The sequence below is a fragment of the Leopardus geoffroyi genome, chromosome A1 (assembly GCF_018350155.1).
Source record: "Leopardus geoffroyi isolate Oge1 chromosome A1, O.geoffroyi_Oge1_pat1.0, whole genome shotgun sequence".
NCBI classification, from domain to species: Eukaryota; Metazoa; Chordata; class Mammalia; order Carnivora; family Felidae; genus Leopardus; species Leopardus geoffroyi.
The window spans coordinates 187,311,114-187,325,487 of NC_059326.1; the positions used below are offsets into that span (position 1 = coordinate 187,311,114).

The 14,374-nt window shown below is 37.3% G+C and overlaps 1 protein-coding gene across 2 annotated transcripts in view; it reads left to right on the forward strand.

Moving 5' to 3' along the window:
* Positions 1 to 329: 329 nt before the first annotated feature.
* Positions 330 to 14,374, forward strand: part of ATP10B (ATPase phospholipid transporting 10B (putative)) — a 257,027-nt gene continuing 242,982 nt past the window's right edge. The window contains exon 1 of one of the 2 annotated variants that reach the window (XM_045502834.1): positions 330 to 1,022. In XM_045502834.1, coding sequence (XP_045358790.1) covers positions 986 to 1,022 — 37 coding nt within the window. In that variant the 5' untranslated portion in view covers positions 330 to 985. The remainder of the gene's footprint in view (positions 1,023 to 14,374) is intronic. The other variant, XM_045502817.1, reaches the window with a different exon arrangement.

Below are 14,374 nucleotides of genomic sequence, written 5' to 3' on the forward strand. Positions count from 1 at the left end.
TCTCACCTCGTCTAATTCCTAAGCTTGGTAATATTCCCCTTTTGCTACCGTCAGAATAGGCTTGTTGCTTGCTCTAGTTTCTTTTTTGTTTATGGACTCACCCATAACTATCCATAAATATAGCAACTGGTTTGTGACATTTACCCCAATTAGTAGAATTATAGGCAACTCAGTAAAAAAGATTATACATGAAAATTTCCTTTAGGGTATGAATTGGCACTCTCATAAGCCCATAAATAAGTCTGATTTTCTGAATATCTGAAGCATTCACATAATCTATAAGTATAATATATTGGTCCCACTTTCCTTATTTTGTATAATCAAATAGTAATCAATAAGAACTAGACCACTGCGAAACGAGACTTCTGAGGCTTTGAGGGTGAATTCATCACCAGCACGCATATAAAAGTCAATGCAGAGAGTCTTTTGTTTAAGTGCCCTTGAAACCCAGCAACTGAATTATGTTTCCAGGCCCCCAAGGAGAACTACAAGGTTATAATTGTCTCACACTTAATTACATGCATTGCAAATGGTAAATGGACAAAGTCATTCTTGTAACAGGTATAGAGAATAAGATCGCTTATGAATTTTTATATTGCTGGCTCATTGATTCGCAGAAAGTAGAAATTTATGCAAGACCCATGTCTAACAGTGATGGTGCTGTGTAAATGCGCAGCCGAGCCAAGAACACTGCCTTCACTGTTCTGGGACTAGGGCCCACACTCACAGTCCTGCTATTCTCTCTCCCTCGTGGCCCTTGTGAGGTGGCTTATTTTTCCCACTTCCTTTACGGGCCACAGTTGTTTCTTGCCAGGCCATCTTCTTGGAGTTTAACACCAAGAGAGTGTTAGCTTAATACCTTGTCTTGATGCCATCTGATAAAATCAGAGAAATGAAAGATGCCACAGGAAAGATAAATGATATTTTAGCCAAGCCGTACAAGAGAAATAGTGCCACTTTCAAGTTCTGTTTTCCATAGCTTCTAATGGAGCCTGCTCAGGAGGGAAGCCAGCTTTGCCGGGGTAAGTACAAGCCACCTGGCCCTTCCCTTATTATGGGGAAATGATTGCCTCCTATAATCACTAATCCTAAATTTTGAATCAGGCCCAGGAAATACCTACTTTTCTTCATGCTGCACTTAAAATGTCATTTGGCTTACTGGGTACAAGATCCACATTCCTTTTGTCACAGAATGTTGGGTTTTTCTTTCATTGATTTCATTAGGATAAGCTGATGGCAAATGCTTCTTCCTTATGCAAGAGGTTGCTGCCTGAATGTACCTGCATACGTTTTATGATACATAATATATTTTGCATTCATCCCGTGCAGCCTTGAGGAAGCAGAGTTAGTGTTGTGTTCTCAAAGCAGAAAGAAACTACAGCTTTGAAGAAGAGCATGAGATTATTACATGCCTTTCTAATTTCATTTTGATAAACTCCGAAGCTGGCTCATTGCAGTGGGTTTCAGCTATAGGTTGGAATTTTGGTTCTACTTTGAGTTCAAAGGAGAAAACTCATGCTTAAGGAAAAATATTTTCACTCCCTGAGTATTAACTACTCAAGCCAGAAAAAAAGCCCCATGCATGCAGTCTGTGATGAGCACCTTCAGTGTAATCCTACTGTGGCATGGTGTAAAACATCTCCCACCACAGATGAAAAGTAAATAATTTTTAATCACTCTGAGCAGCTAGTTGGTTAGCCTGCAGAAGTTCATATACCTGGTGGAATTCATTTGTCTTCTTAAATTGCTACACAACTCTGGTCAAGATAGCTAAAGGGGAATTGAAATTCTGGGGAAGAACTGGACCTCCAATAGCCAATCTGCAGTCTGTTCTGCTCATTTCCCATAATCCTTTCTCTGTTTCCAGATCTTGCAAACATATAGTCAACAGTGCTAGGAGTTTATTCCATTAACAGATGCACTATTCTGTTAAGCCATTAATCAAGCAAATCACAGATGTTGTTTTCTTTCTAGATGTTACTATAATTACGCCTAATAACACTTACTGAATTTGTCATTTCATTGCCATTGATGACTTTTTAAAATTTGATCTGATAGTTCATTTCTTAAATTCTATTTATATGGATTTCAGTTGTATTTCTACAATGAAGAGTTCAAGATCTCTCCTCCAATTGTCACCACGTATTTCCCAAAGAATATATCAGGGGGGCTCCTGGGTAGCTCAGTCAATGAAGCACCTGACTTTGACTTGGGTCATGATTTCAGGGTTCATGAGTTTAAGCCCTGCATTGGGCTCTCTGCCATCGGTATAGAACCCACTTTGGATCCTCTGTCCCCCTCTCTCTCTCCCTCCTTCCCTCCTGCCCTCCCTCCCTCCCTCCTGCCCTCCCTCTCAAACATTAAAAAATAATATAGCAGGATAATCTCACATATGGGTGGATAAATAGGCTCTTGAGAGACTGAAGGTTGAAAACCACATGCTGAGTTTGCAGTCAAACCATAGTCTCCTTATATTGAAGGATGGGCATTATCATTTTGAGGCATATGGTGCTAATAAATACAGTTGAAGGAATCTGCCATTCTCAAAGGCAGAGCTAGCCAGGAAGGGAGCTTAGCCCTGCTGCCTGGTATACAGATGGTGAAACCATGACCTGAGAGGAATGAAGTCTCAGTTACTGAGACAAAGTAATGACCGGAATCCAAGGCTCATGGCTCCCAATCCATTGTTCTCTCTTCTACCACACTGGTTCTCCTAATGGCCTTTGCCATATCAGGAGGGAATAAAAATCTCCTTCCTGTTGAGATTTCTGAGATTCATTCTATCCACTTACCCATTCTTCTAAATGCAAAATTTAGCCAGACATTCTTAAATCCTGATTTGAACCCATTGAGCTCTGTCTTCATTGCTGATTAAATAGCACTGATTTCTCCTGTTCTAGTGACATCATTTTAAAATTTCTTTCTGAAAAATTTAAGCTTATGGAATGTTTTCTCCTTCTTATCTTTTAGGTCCATATAAAATATGCTTCTATGAAGAGCTTGATAATTGGGTAGTAACAATAGCAGTGGTGTGGCTTAGAAAAGAAATAAGCATTGGAATTGAACTTGAAATTGAATCTCTGATCTACTTCTTAGTAATTGATCTCAGACAAGTTAAATTTCACATCCTAACACTGAAAAAGGAAGCGTTTCTGTGTAATTACCTGGTACATACAATGACATGTATAGAAGGCCCTTAACAATTATTATTACTATAATTGGAACCATATCAGAAAATGTTAACTGTAATGGCATTTTTTTTCCTGTAGGGGAAGACACACACACACACACACACACACACACACACATATATGTATTTAAGAGTGTCATGGCATTTTTTAAATGTTCTTTAATGTTAGAGGAAAGAAAGAGAATCTCATTTTCTGTTTTTGGTATTAATGACCACCAGCTGCTGCCACCAATGCAGAGAGCCTTGCAGGTAGTTAGCAGCCTATGAATAAGCTATATTACCGATGAGAAAGTACATTTTTGAGAGAAAGAGAGCACACACATGTGTGGGAGGGCAGAGAAACAGAGAATAGCAGGCTCAATACTGTCAGCAAGGAGCCCGATGTGGGACTTGGTCTCATGAACTGTGAGATCATGACCTGAGCTGATACCAAGAGTCTGAGGCTTAACCAACTAATCTACCCAGGTGCCTCAAGAAGGAGGTGCTTCTTATCTCTCATCCAAGGTTGTTGCAGGCGGCTCTGTTGTGGTGTAGTATCAATCTTAAGTCACCAGATTGAAGAAACAACACAGGACCCCAAGAATACATTGAGTGTTTGTCTCTTCTGCTTCTTGAAATAAAAATCCCAAATCTCTGCAATCACCAGCAAGCTTAATCGTGACATGTTCACACACATGCCACCATATGTTATCAAAATCCTCCTCCTCAAGTGTGACCCAGAGCACTGGTTCTGGAAATGTGGTTCCTGGGCCAGCTGCATCAGCTTTACTTAGGAACTTGTTAGAAATGCAAATTCTTGGGCTTAACTGTAGACATGCTGAGTCATACCCTGGGGAAGATTAAAAAAATCTGTTTTTAACAAACTTCCAGGTGATTCTGATGCGTACTAGAGTTAGAAAATTATAACCTGGAGAATTTGCCCATGTGCTGCAGTGTTTCATGTGACAAGGAGGTACCAGGGCAGGACTCAGAATGATCCAACATCAGACAATGATGACTTCCCGTGTGGCAACTAACAGCCGAATCACATCGTGAAAGTTTTCCTGCCTTGATTGTTTGAACTTTTAAGTCTTGGTTTGACGTTTATAAGCCTCTCATACCCTAACTGTGGCTAATCTTCTTTTCCAACAAAGACAGTAGGATGCAAATCCTGTGCCTTTAGGGAGAGGCAGAGTGTAGCTAGAATTTAGTGATATTTTCATTTCTTTATTTTTACTTTTATTAATATCTTCAATTTATGACACATTGTTTTATATTTAATTGGTGATAAAAAGGTTTTTTATTTAATGTTAATGTTCAATTTAAAGAAAAGGTTAAGAAAACAATACAGTTGATGTGTGGATATGGCAAAAATCAGTGATGCACAAGTGAATGCATTCAGAGAAATGCCAGCACAGTAGAGAGAATCTAGTATGCCTCATCAACATCTTAATTCTATTTTGTGGCATTTATTGACTATACTAGTTTTCCTAGCCTCAGTTTTCTCATCTGTCAAATGAGAATGATGGTACTAACGAAATAGAAATGGTGTAAGAATTTATGTATGGGTGGGGTGCCTGGGTGGCTCAGTTGGTTGAGCATCTGACTTCAGCTCAGGTCACAATCTCGTGGTTTGTGGGTGCGAGCCCCCTACTGGGCTCTGTGCTGACAGCTCAGAGCCTGGAGCCTGCTTCAGATTCTGTCTTCCTCTCTTTCTGCCCCTCCCCTACTCATGCTCACTCTCTCTCTCTCTCTCTCTCTCTCAAAAATCAACATTAAGAAAAAAGAATTTATGTATGGGAAATACTGGCTATAATCCTAAGAATATAGTGGTAGTTGCTATAATTTTATTTTCTCAAGCTTTACCTGAAAGCCAGTTAGCTGTGTAGCCTCCAGGATACCATGTCCTTTGGGGCTTCCGAGACCTCATCTGTAAGCCAACAAAAGGAGACTTGATCTCAAAAGCCCCTTCTAGCTCTTAACTAATATGTATATACATGGATATTTTGTGTGTGTGTGTGTATAAACATATAAAATTGGTATTCCCTGCCTTTACGCAAACATGAAATAGGCATAAGTAGCTATATTACCCAGATAAAGACCTTGAGTGCTTGGGAATAATATCTAAAGTGAATGAGCTGTGTTGGAAAAATAAAAATCAAGTCATGAGGAATGTGTGAGCTGATGTACATTTCAGAGCTCAAAGGTAATTTCATTGTATTTTATTATCATCTGTCAAACTTAAAGCAATAGTGAGACTAGAAAATAGATTGTCACAGAGGTTTCTGAGGACAGTGGTTTCCATGACTTGGTGTAAATATATTCAGAGAGACTTGTTCCTACTTAATAACTCACGTTTTTCCTCCTGAATTGCTGATGTGTTCACTTACAGCATTTGAAAGGCAGCTTGTCCTTTGCTGTCAAGTGAACTTGATAGAATAATAGAAAATTCTGAAAAATTCAATCAGATCTTGTTGCTCCTCAAGGGAATTGCTTGACTGCATATTCTGTTTAAGGAGAAAGAGTCAACAGTGTTTCTTTGGTCTTGTACAAAACGCTGACCAAGTTTAACAGCACAGGTTCTAGTTAGCAAGTGCCACATGGAGTTTTCCCTTTTCAGCATTCCAGAGGATGGTGCTGATGGAGTTTGGGGGTCCTTCAGCAGGTGAAAGAAATACTTAAGGATATACTACAACGCTGAAATGTTATGAAATCAGAGGCGGTAATCATCAGCTTGTTTATTGCTTAGAGCATTCTCATCAATCAGAAGACCTAAAAACAAAACAAAAGAGTGGTGCACATAGTTTCTCTCAATCGGACTGTACAATAGCTTGCACTGTCTTTTATGTAACTGGCTATTAAAGAGTCCAGGAAGATAGATACTCTCTAATATTGGCGATTCTGATGATACACCCCAGTGGGACTATTTGACTCAATTCAGCTGTCACTTAATTGAAAATTACTATGTAAGTTGCAGGGAATGTGCTTGAAGTCAGAGGGACAAAGAAAGGTTCAAGTTACTATCTCCCTATCTCTTTAAGCTCTGGTCTCCACATCTATTAACTGAGAATAAAATGTTCCTACTTCAGAAGACTGTACTGAGAATTAATGTTGGAAATAATCATAAGGGCTAATAGTCACTGAGCACTTATGACCTGCCAGGTGTCATTCCCAGAACTTGGATCATTTAGGTCTCCATAAATCTGAGCCTACGTACTGTTATTAGTTCCAAGTTATGGATGTGGGAATGGACCCCAGAGAGAACTTAGCTCACCAGACATTATGTAGTCTGGCTCCAGTGGCCTCTTTAAGGCTTTAAAAACACTTGATATTGGTCCTAGCATTTCAAATGAGTTGAGCCATGTGAAATTACAGACACTTGACCATTTTTTCCCTATAAACCTAGCAATTTCAGGGGCACCTAAGTAGCTTAGTCAGTTAAATGTATGACTCTTGATTTTGGCTCAAGTCATGATCTCACAGTTTGTGAGATTGAGCCCCACATCGGGCTCTGAACTGATGGTGCAGAGCTTGCTTGGGATTCTCTCTCTGCCCCTACCCACTTACTTTCTCTCTCTCTCTCTCATAATATATAAATAAACCAAAAGCATTTTTAAATAGCAACTTCATGTGGTTCTACCTTATAAACATTGAATATGGATTTATAGTAGCTGCAGCTATTACTGCTAATAATGGTAGAAATGATACTGATTTTATCTTTGAAACTCATTAATATAAGGAATGCAGGTGGCACGATACTGTAAAGACCACTGGCTTGGTAGTCAGGAACTGGGTAAAAATCTAGGTCTCAGTTTACCCATTATTTCTAAAATAATGGTGTTGATCTTCTCTAGCTCTATTATCAATGACAGAGCTTTTAAAATTACATGTGAAAAAAAAGGATCTTTTTTTGGTTTAATTCATTTCCAATAACTATTTCTACCATGAACGATTAGTATATAGTTCATGTCATAGCAAGGCAAGTTTACTACACGTTTAGATAATATAGTAGAGTCAAATCATACCCATTTCTAAACACATATTAATTTCTGTATTTAACTTCTAAATCATTAATAAACAGTTCATACATTGGCACTGGTTCATGAACTATGCTTTGAGTAACATTAGAACTCTGATAAATAAATACATTCCTAAAAGAAAGTGTGTGTGTGTCCCCTTCCCTTTAAAAATATATATTCTTTGGGGCGCCTGGGTGGCGCAGTCGGTTAAGCGTCCGACTTCAGCCAGGTCACGATCTCGCGGTCCGTAAGTTCGAGCCCCGCGTCAGGCTCTGGGCTGATGGCTCAGAGCCTGGAGCCTGTTTCCGATTCTGTGTCTCCCTCTCTCTCTGCCCCTCCCCCGTTCATGCTCTGTCTCTCTCTGTCCCAAAAATAAATAAACGTTGAAAAAAAAAATTAAAAAAAAAAAATATATATATATATATATTCTTTGGAGATTACAAATGAATATTTTAAAACATTAGGAATTTTTAAAAGAAAGGCCACAGAAGTGTGATACAAATTTTACTCAGGGAATTTGGATAAGATAGAGAAAAGAAACCCATGTGTTCCTTGGTCTATTAGTATATTTATATTTAATTTTTTTTTTGTTTAAAAATAGTTAACTTCCTTGCATGTTGTCATGTTTGAAGCACTAGGAAATTAGAGCTAAAGGAGATATGTCCCTACCCTCCAGATGCTCACAGTCTAGCCAGAGATGCCAGCAAATTAGCACATAATTGTAGGATAGTAGAGAATGCTCTAAAGGAAAACAAAGGAAAAAGTATTTAATTTGGCTTGGGCAACAGAAGGGGCTTCACCCCTAACGTATAATTTTCTGTATTTTGTTGTTGAGAATATTTTTTCTTTGCTAAATTTTTTTTTATTTATAACTCACACACAAGAACAGTAGACTAATCTTGAGTATAGATTGATGAATTATAACAAAATGAACACATGAGTGTATATAGTTATATATAGTTCAAGAAACCACCACATGATTAAAATTTTTTTTTGAATTTTTTTAGCTTTCCAATAGGTCCTGATGTGCTCCTTCTCAATCATTCCTATCTTCCTCTTCACAAATGTAACCACCATTCTGATTTCTAATACCAAGGATTAAATCTGTTATTCAATTCTACTTATAATTACATCAAAAAGAAAATATCTAGGAATAAATTTAAACAAGGAAGTAAAAGACCTCTATAATGGAATTTATAAGACATTAATGAAAGAAATTAAAGATGACACAAATGGATATTCCATGCTCATGGATTGTAAGAATCAATATTGTTGAAATTTCTGTACTACTCAAAGCAATCTACATATTCAGTGCAATCCCTATCAACATCTCAGTGTCCTTTTTCACAATAATAGAACAAATAATCCTAGAATTGTCTGGAACCACAAGAGATCCAAATAGCCAAAGCAGTCTTGAGAAACAAAAACAAAGCTAGAGGATCATGCTTCCTGATTTCAAACTGTGTTAAAAAGCTAGAGTAATTAAAATGTATTGTCCTAAAACACATAGATAGATCAGTGGGACACATTAGAGAGCCTAGAAATAAACCCATGCATATATAGTCAATTTATGAAAAAGACAAGCATACAATGAGGACAGGACAATCTCTTCAGTAAATGATGTTGGGAAAACTGGACAGCTGCATGCAAAATAAAACTTGACCACTATCTTACCACTCACAAAAATTAACTCAAAATGGATTAAATGGAAGAAAACATAGGCACATAAGTTCCTTGACATAGGTCTTGGAAATATATTTTTTTTAAGCTGATGCCAAAAGCAAAAGCAATACAATAAAAAATAAACAAGGGGGGGCTACATCAAACTAAAAAGCTTCTGCACAACAAAGGAAATCATTAACAAAATGAAAAGACAACCTGCTGAATGGGAGAAAATATTTGCAAATTATATATCTCATAAGGGACTAATATTTATATAACAAGCTCATACAACTCAATAGCAAAAAAAAAAAAATTCTGATTTAAAAATGTGCAGAAGGTCTGAATAGAAATTTTTCCAAAGAAGAGACATACAGATGAACAACAGTACATAAAAAGATACTCCACATCCTTAATCATCAGGAAAATGCAAATCACAGCCAGGGTGAGATAATACTTCACACCTGTTAGAGTGGCTTTTATCAAAAAGACAAATTACAAGTTTTGACAAGGATATGGAGAAAAGGGAACCCCCATGCAATTGATAGAAAAGTAAATGGAAAACAGTATGGAGGGTCCTCAAAATATTTTTAAAAAAAAGAACTACCAAATGATCTAGCAATTCCACTTCTGAATTTTTTTTTTTCAACGTTTATTTATTTTTGGGACAGAGAGAGACAGAGCATGAACGGGGGAGGAGCAGAGAGAGAAGGAGACACAGAATTGGAAACAGGCTCCAGGCTCTGAGCCATCAGCCCAGAGCCTGACGCGGGGCTCGAACTCACAGACCGCGAGATCGTGACCTGGCTGAAGTCGGACGCTTAACCGACTGCGCCACCGAGGCGCCCCCCACTTCTGAATTTTTATCCAAAGAAATAAAATGCTACCTTGACTTTTCAAGTACCTCTATGGTCCTTGCAACATAATTTACAATAGAGAAAATAAGGGAAAAAATGTAAGCATCCATTGATGGATGAATAGGTAAAGAAATTGTGTATATATACAATGAGATATTATTTAGCCATTAAAAAAATGAAATCTTGCCATTAACAACATGGGTAGACCTTGTAGGCATTACGCTAAGTGAAATAAGTCAGAGAAAGAAGTGCCATATGATCTCTCTTATATGTAAAATTTAAACAAAACAAAAATAAGCTTCTAGATACAGATAACAGACTGATGGTTAGGGGGCAGGTGTGAGGGGGGACATAGTGAAAAATAAAAATAAAAGTTGTATATTAAAGTAGAAATCCAAATTATATTTGTAATATGGTAAATTAAAACTGTGTTTATGAGCTATTCATGGGGAAAATCTAGAAAACTACCCATGTATTAATAGGAGTTTTTCCTGGGTTGTAAAACATCGATGCTATTATTCTACTTTGAAGTATTTTCCATATCTGCTATAATGAGCATGTATTACCCTCATAATGGGGAAAAACCAACAACTAGTAAAGTTTATTTTAAAAGACTAGGCCTGGGATGGGCTGTCAGAGACCTGCAATGATCTTTGGGGCTACCCTCTCTGAAAGGACAGTCCATCATTTTTCAGTCTCCATAATGACATTTACTGAGTATTGTCTTTGAGCAGAGGTTTAGATGAGGGGCAGTGGTTCTGATGGGGTGTTAGAAGGATGCAAAGACAACCTCATAAACATGGAAGGCAAAGAGACAATGCAGAACAAATATTGTAGACATGGGGTCAAAGCCCGTATCTGCTATTTACCCCCTAATGTGAACTAGGACAATCCTTTGTCTTTTGGCTTACAGCTCTTCCTTGTAAGAATGAGGAATGTGGACTACATGATCACTGAGGATTCTTCCAGTTCTAAAACTATGCTGAGATCTGTTTTTTTCCCCAAGTTTAGAAAGGGAGACCTAACATAGGATATAGATAGCAAAATTAGGGGCCTGGATGCTGGGTTTTTGAATCAATAATGTTGCTAACATCTTGTTCTTAGTTTTTTCTCCTTAGAGTTGGAAAAAAAAATACATGCCTGTATCTTTGCAATAATCATATGCAAATGGAATCACATAGATTCCCTTGTGTCTGTTTTTGTTCAAAGTGATTTCAAAAATCATGGCTCCTTAACTATGTGCCAAAGTATCACACAGCACTGCAGGATATTTTTAAATTTTAGAGAAATAGTAATATTCAACATCTGTCAGAAACTGGACAGATAGCTTATGGTAGTTCACAGTTTCAACATTAGATTGTACCATGTTTCTTTTTATGGGTCATAGTTTTTTGCAGAATTTAAGGGCAGTTGTGATGAAAGGTAAATATATGCAAAAAATCAATGTGGAACAAAAAATGAGGGTGGCAGTATCCAATCTGACTCTAAAATTTCAGAATCTGTGCAGAGCCTAGAAGGCACGCACATCCCATTAGTAGGTTATTGTGGTTATTTAAGAATGAAATAAAAACATTAGTTTTTTTTTCCTTCCAATTGTTGTGTACTTTTTAAACATAGCCTCTAAGTTGTTATGATATGAATATTTATTAAGTTGCTGGGAGCTAACTACTTAATAATCAGAACTGTTAGGTATTTGTTTTGGTGTAACAATACTATGAAAAATTCCTGAGACACTAAGGAACCTGAAAAAATTGCTGTATGAAATCCATTTCTATTACTGGTTTCCCAGTATATATAAAAGTAATGTATACTTTACATAGTCTATATAGTGTGCAATAGCATTAGGTCTAAAAAAAATACATCCCTAAATTTAAAGATATTTGATGGCTAAAAAATGCAAACCATCATCTGAGCTTTCAGCTAGTCCATAATCTTTTTGCTGGCGAAGGATCCTGCCTCAGTGTTGATGGCTGCTGTCTGATCAGGGTCTTAGTTGCTAAAGTTTGTGATGGCTGCGGCATTTTCTTAAAATAAGACAATGAAGTTGTACACATTGACTCTACCTTTCATGAACGATTTCTCTGTAGAATGTATTTCTCTTTGATAGCATTTTACCCACAGTAGAACTTCTTTCAAAATTGGAATCAATCTTTTCAAAACCTGCTGCTGTTCTATCATGTAAGTTTATGTAAATATTCTAAATTATTTGTTGTCATTTCAACAGTCTCCACATCTTCACCAGGGATAGATTCCATTTCAAAAGACCGCTTTCTTTGCTCGTTTGTAAGAAGCAACCCCTCATCCATTCATGGTTTATCATGAGATTACAGCAATTCAGTCACATCTTCAGGCTCCACTTCTAGTTCTCTTGTTATTTCCACTACATCTGCAGTTATTTCCTCCCCTGAAGTCTTGAACCCCTCAAAGTCATCCATGCAGATTGGAATCAACTTCTTCCAAACTCCTGTTCATGTTGATATTTTGATCTCTTCCCATGTATCATGAATGTTCTTAATGGCACCTAAAATGGTGAATGCTTTCCAGAAGGTTTTCAATTTACCATGACCAGATCCATCAGAGGAATTATATATAATAATATAGCTGTCTGGCAGCTACAGACTTTATGAAATGTATTTCTCAACTACTAAGACCTGAAAGTCAATATTACTACTGATCTGTGGCCTGCAGAATGGATGTTGTGTTAGCAGGCATGAAAACAACATTCATCTTTTTGTACATCTCCATCAGAGCTCTTGGGTGACCAGGTACATTTTGAGTGAGCAGTAATATTTTGAAAGGAATCTTTTTTTCTGAGCAATAAGTCTCAACGGTAGGCTTAAAATATTAAGTAAACCATGTTGTAAACAGATGAGCTGTCATCCAGGCTTTGTTGTTCCATTTATAGAGGACGGGCAAAGTAGATCTAGCATAATTCTTAAGGGACCTGGGATTTTCAGAATGGTAAGTGAGCATTGGATTCATCTTAGTCACCAGCTACATTAGTCCCTAAGAAGAGAATCAATCTGTCCTTTGAAACTTAAAGCCATGCATTGACTTCTCTTTTCTAGCTCTGAAGTCCTAAATGGCATCTTCTTCCAACAGACGGCTGTTTTGTCTACACTGAAAATCTATTGTTTAATGTAGCCACCTACATTAATCATCTTAGCCAGTTCTACTAGATAGCTTGCTTCAGCCTCTACATCAGCACTTGCTGCTTCACCTTGACTTTTGTGTTATGAAGATAGCTTCTTTCCTTAAACATCATGAACCAACCTCTGCTAGCTTCAGACTTCTGCAGCTTCCTCACCTCTTGCAACATTCATATATTGAAGAGAGTTAGGGCCTTGCTCTGGATTAGGCTTTAACTTAAGAGAATGTTGTGGCTGGTTTGATCTTCTATCCAGACCACTAAAATTTTATCCATAGCAGCAATAAAGCTATTGTGCTTTATTTCTTTAATCATTCATGTGTTCACAGAAGTAACACTTTTAATTTTCTCCAAGAACTTTTCCTTTGCAGTCACAACTTGGTTACCTGTTTGGTGCAAGAGGTCTCTTTTAGGCTTATCTCAGTTTACAACATGCCTTCCTCCCTGAGCTTAATCATTTCTAGCTTTTGATTTAAAGTGAGAGACTTGTGACTTCCTTTCATTTGAACACTTAGAGGCCACTGTGGCCTAATTAATTGGCCTAATTTCAATATTGCTGTGTCTCAGGCCCAAGTGAGGCCCAAGGAGAGGGAGAGAGATGGAGGGGCTGTTCCTCAGTGGAGCAGTCGGAACACATACATTTATTTATCAAGTTCACTGTCTTACATGAGAATGCTCCGTGGAGCCCTAAAGCTATTATAATGGTAACATCAAATATCATTGACCATGGATCACTGCAACAAATGTAAAAATTATGAAAAAAAAAACATGAAAAAAAACACAACATGAGCAAATTCTGTTGGAAAAACGGCATCAATAAACTTTGCTCTACCCAGGGTTCTCACAAACCTTGAATTTATTAAATCAAACAACAAAAAGTACCCCAAAAAGAAGTAGGTAGGGCATGCAATCAAGAGAAGCACAGTAAAACAACATATCCTTGAATGTTGTGAAAGCAATCCTCCCACCTAACTGATTAACACATTAATGACCATGCGTGCATGCCATACACACACACACACACACACACACACACACACACACACACATATTTAGGTGAGGACATTTAAGTTCTACTCTTGGTAAATTTCATTTATACAATACAACGTTATGTGCGTTGTAGTCACCAAGTTATACATTAGAATATCAGATTAATATTTACCCAATAGTTAAAAGTTTATATTCTTCACTAAAACTCTCTTTATGTTCCCCAAATTTTAGACCCCGGCAACCACTTTTCTATCTGTTTCTATGAATTTGACTTTTTTTTTTCTTTTTTAGATTTCACATATAAGTGGTACCATGCAGTATCGATATTTCTCTGCCTGGATTATTTCAGTTAGCATAATGCCTTCAAGTTCTGTCCATGTTGCCACAAATAAGAAGATTCCTTTTTTACCATTACTGATGGTAATATTCCATTGTTGATATACCATATCTTTATTCATCTGTTGATGGATACTTAGGTTGTTTCCGTATCTTGGCTATTGTGAGTAATGCTGAAATGAACATAAGAATACAG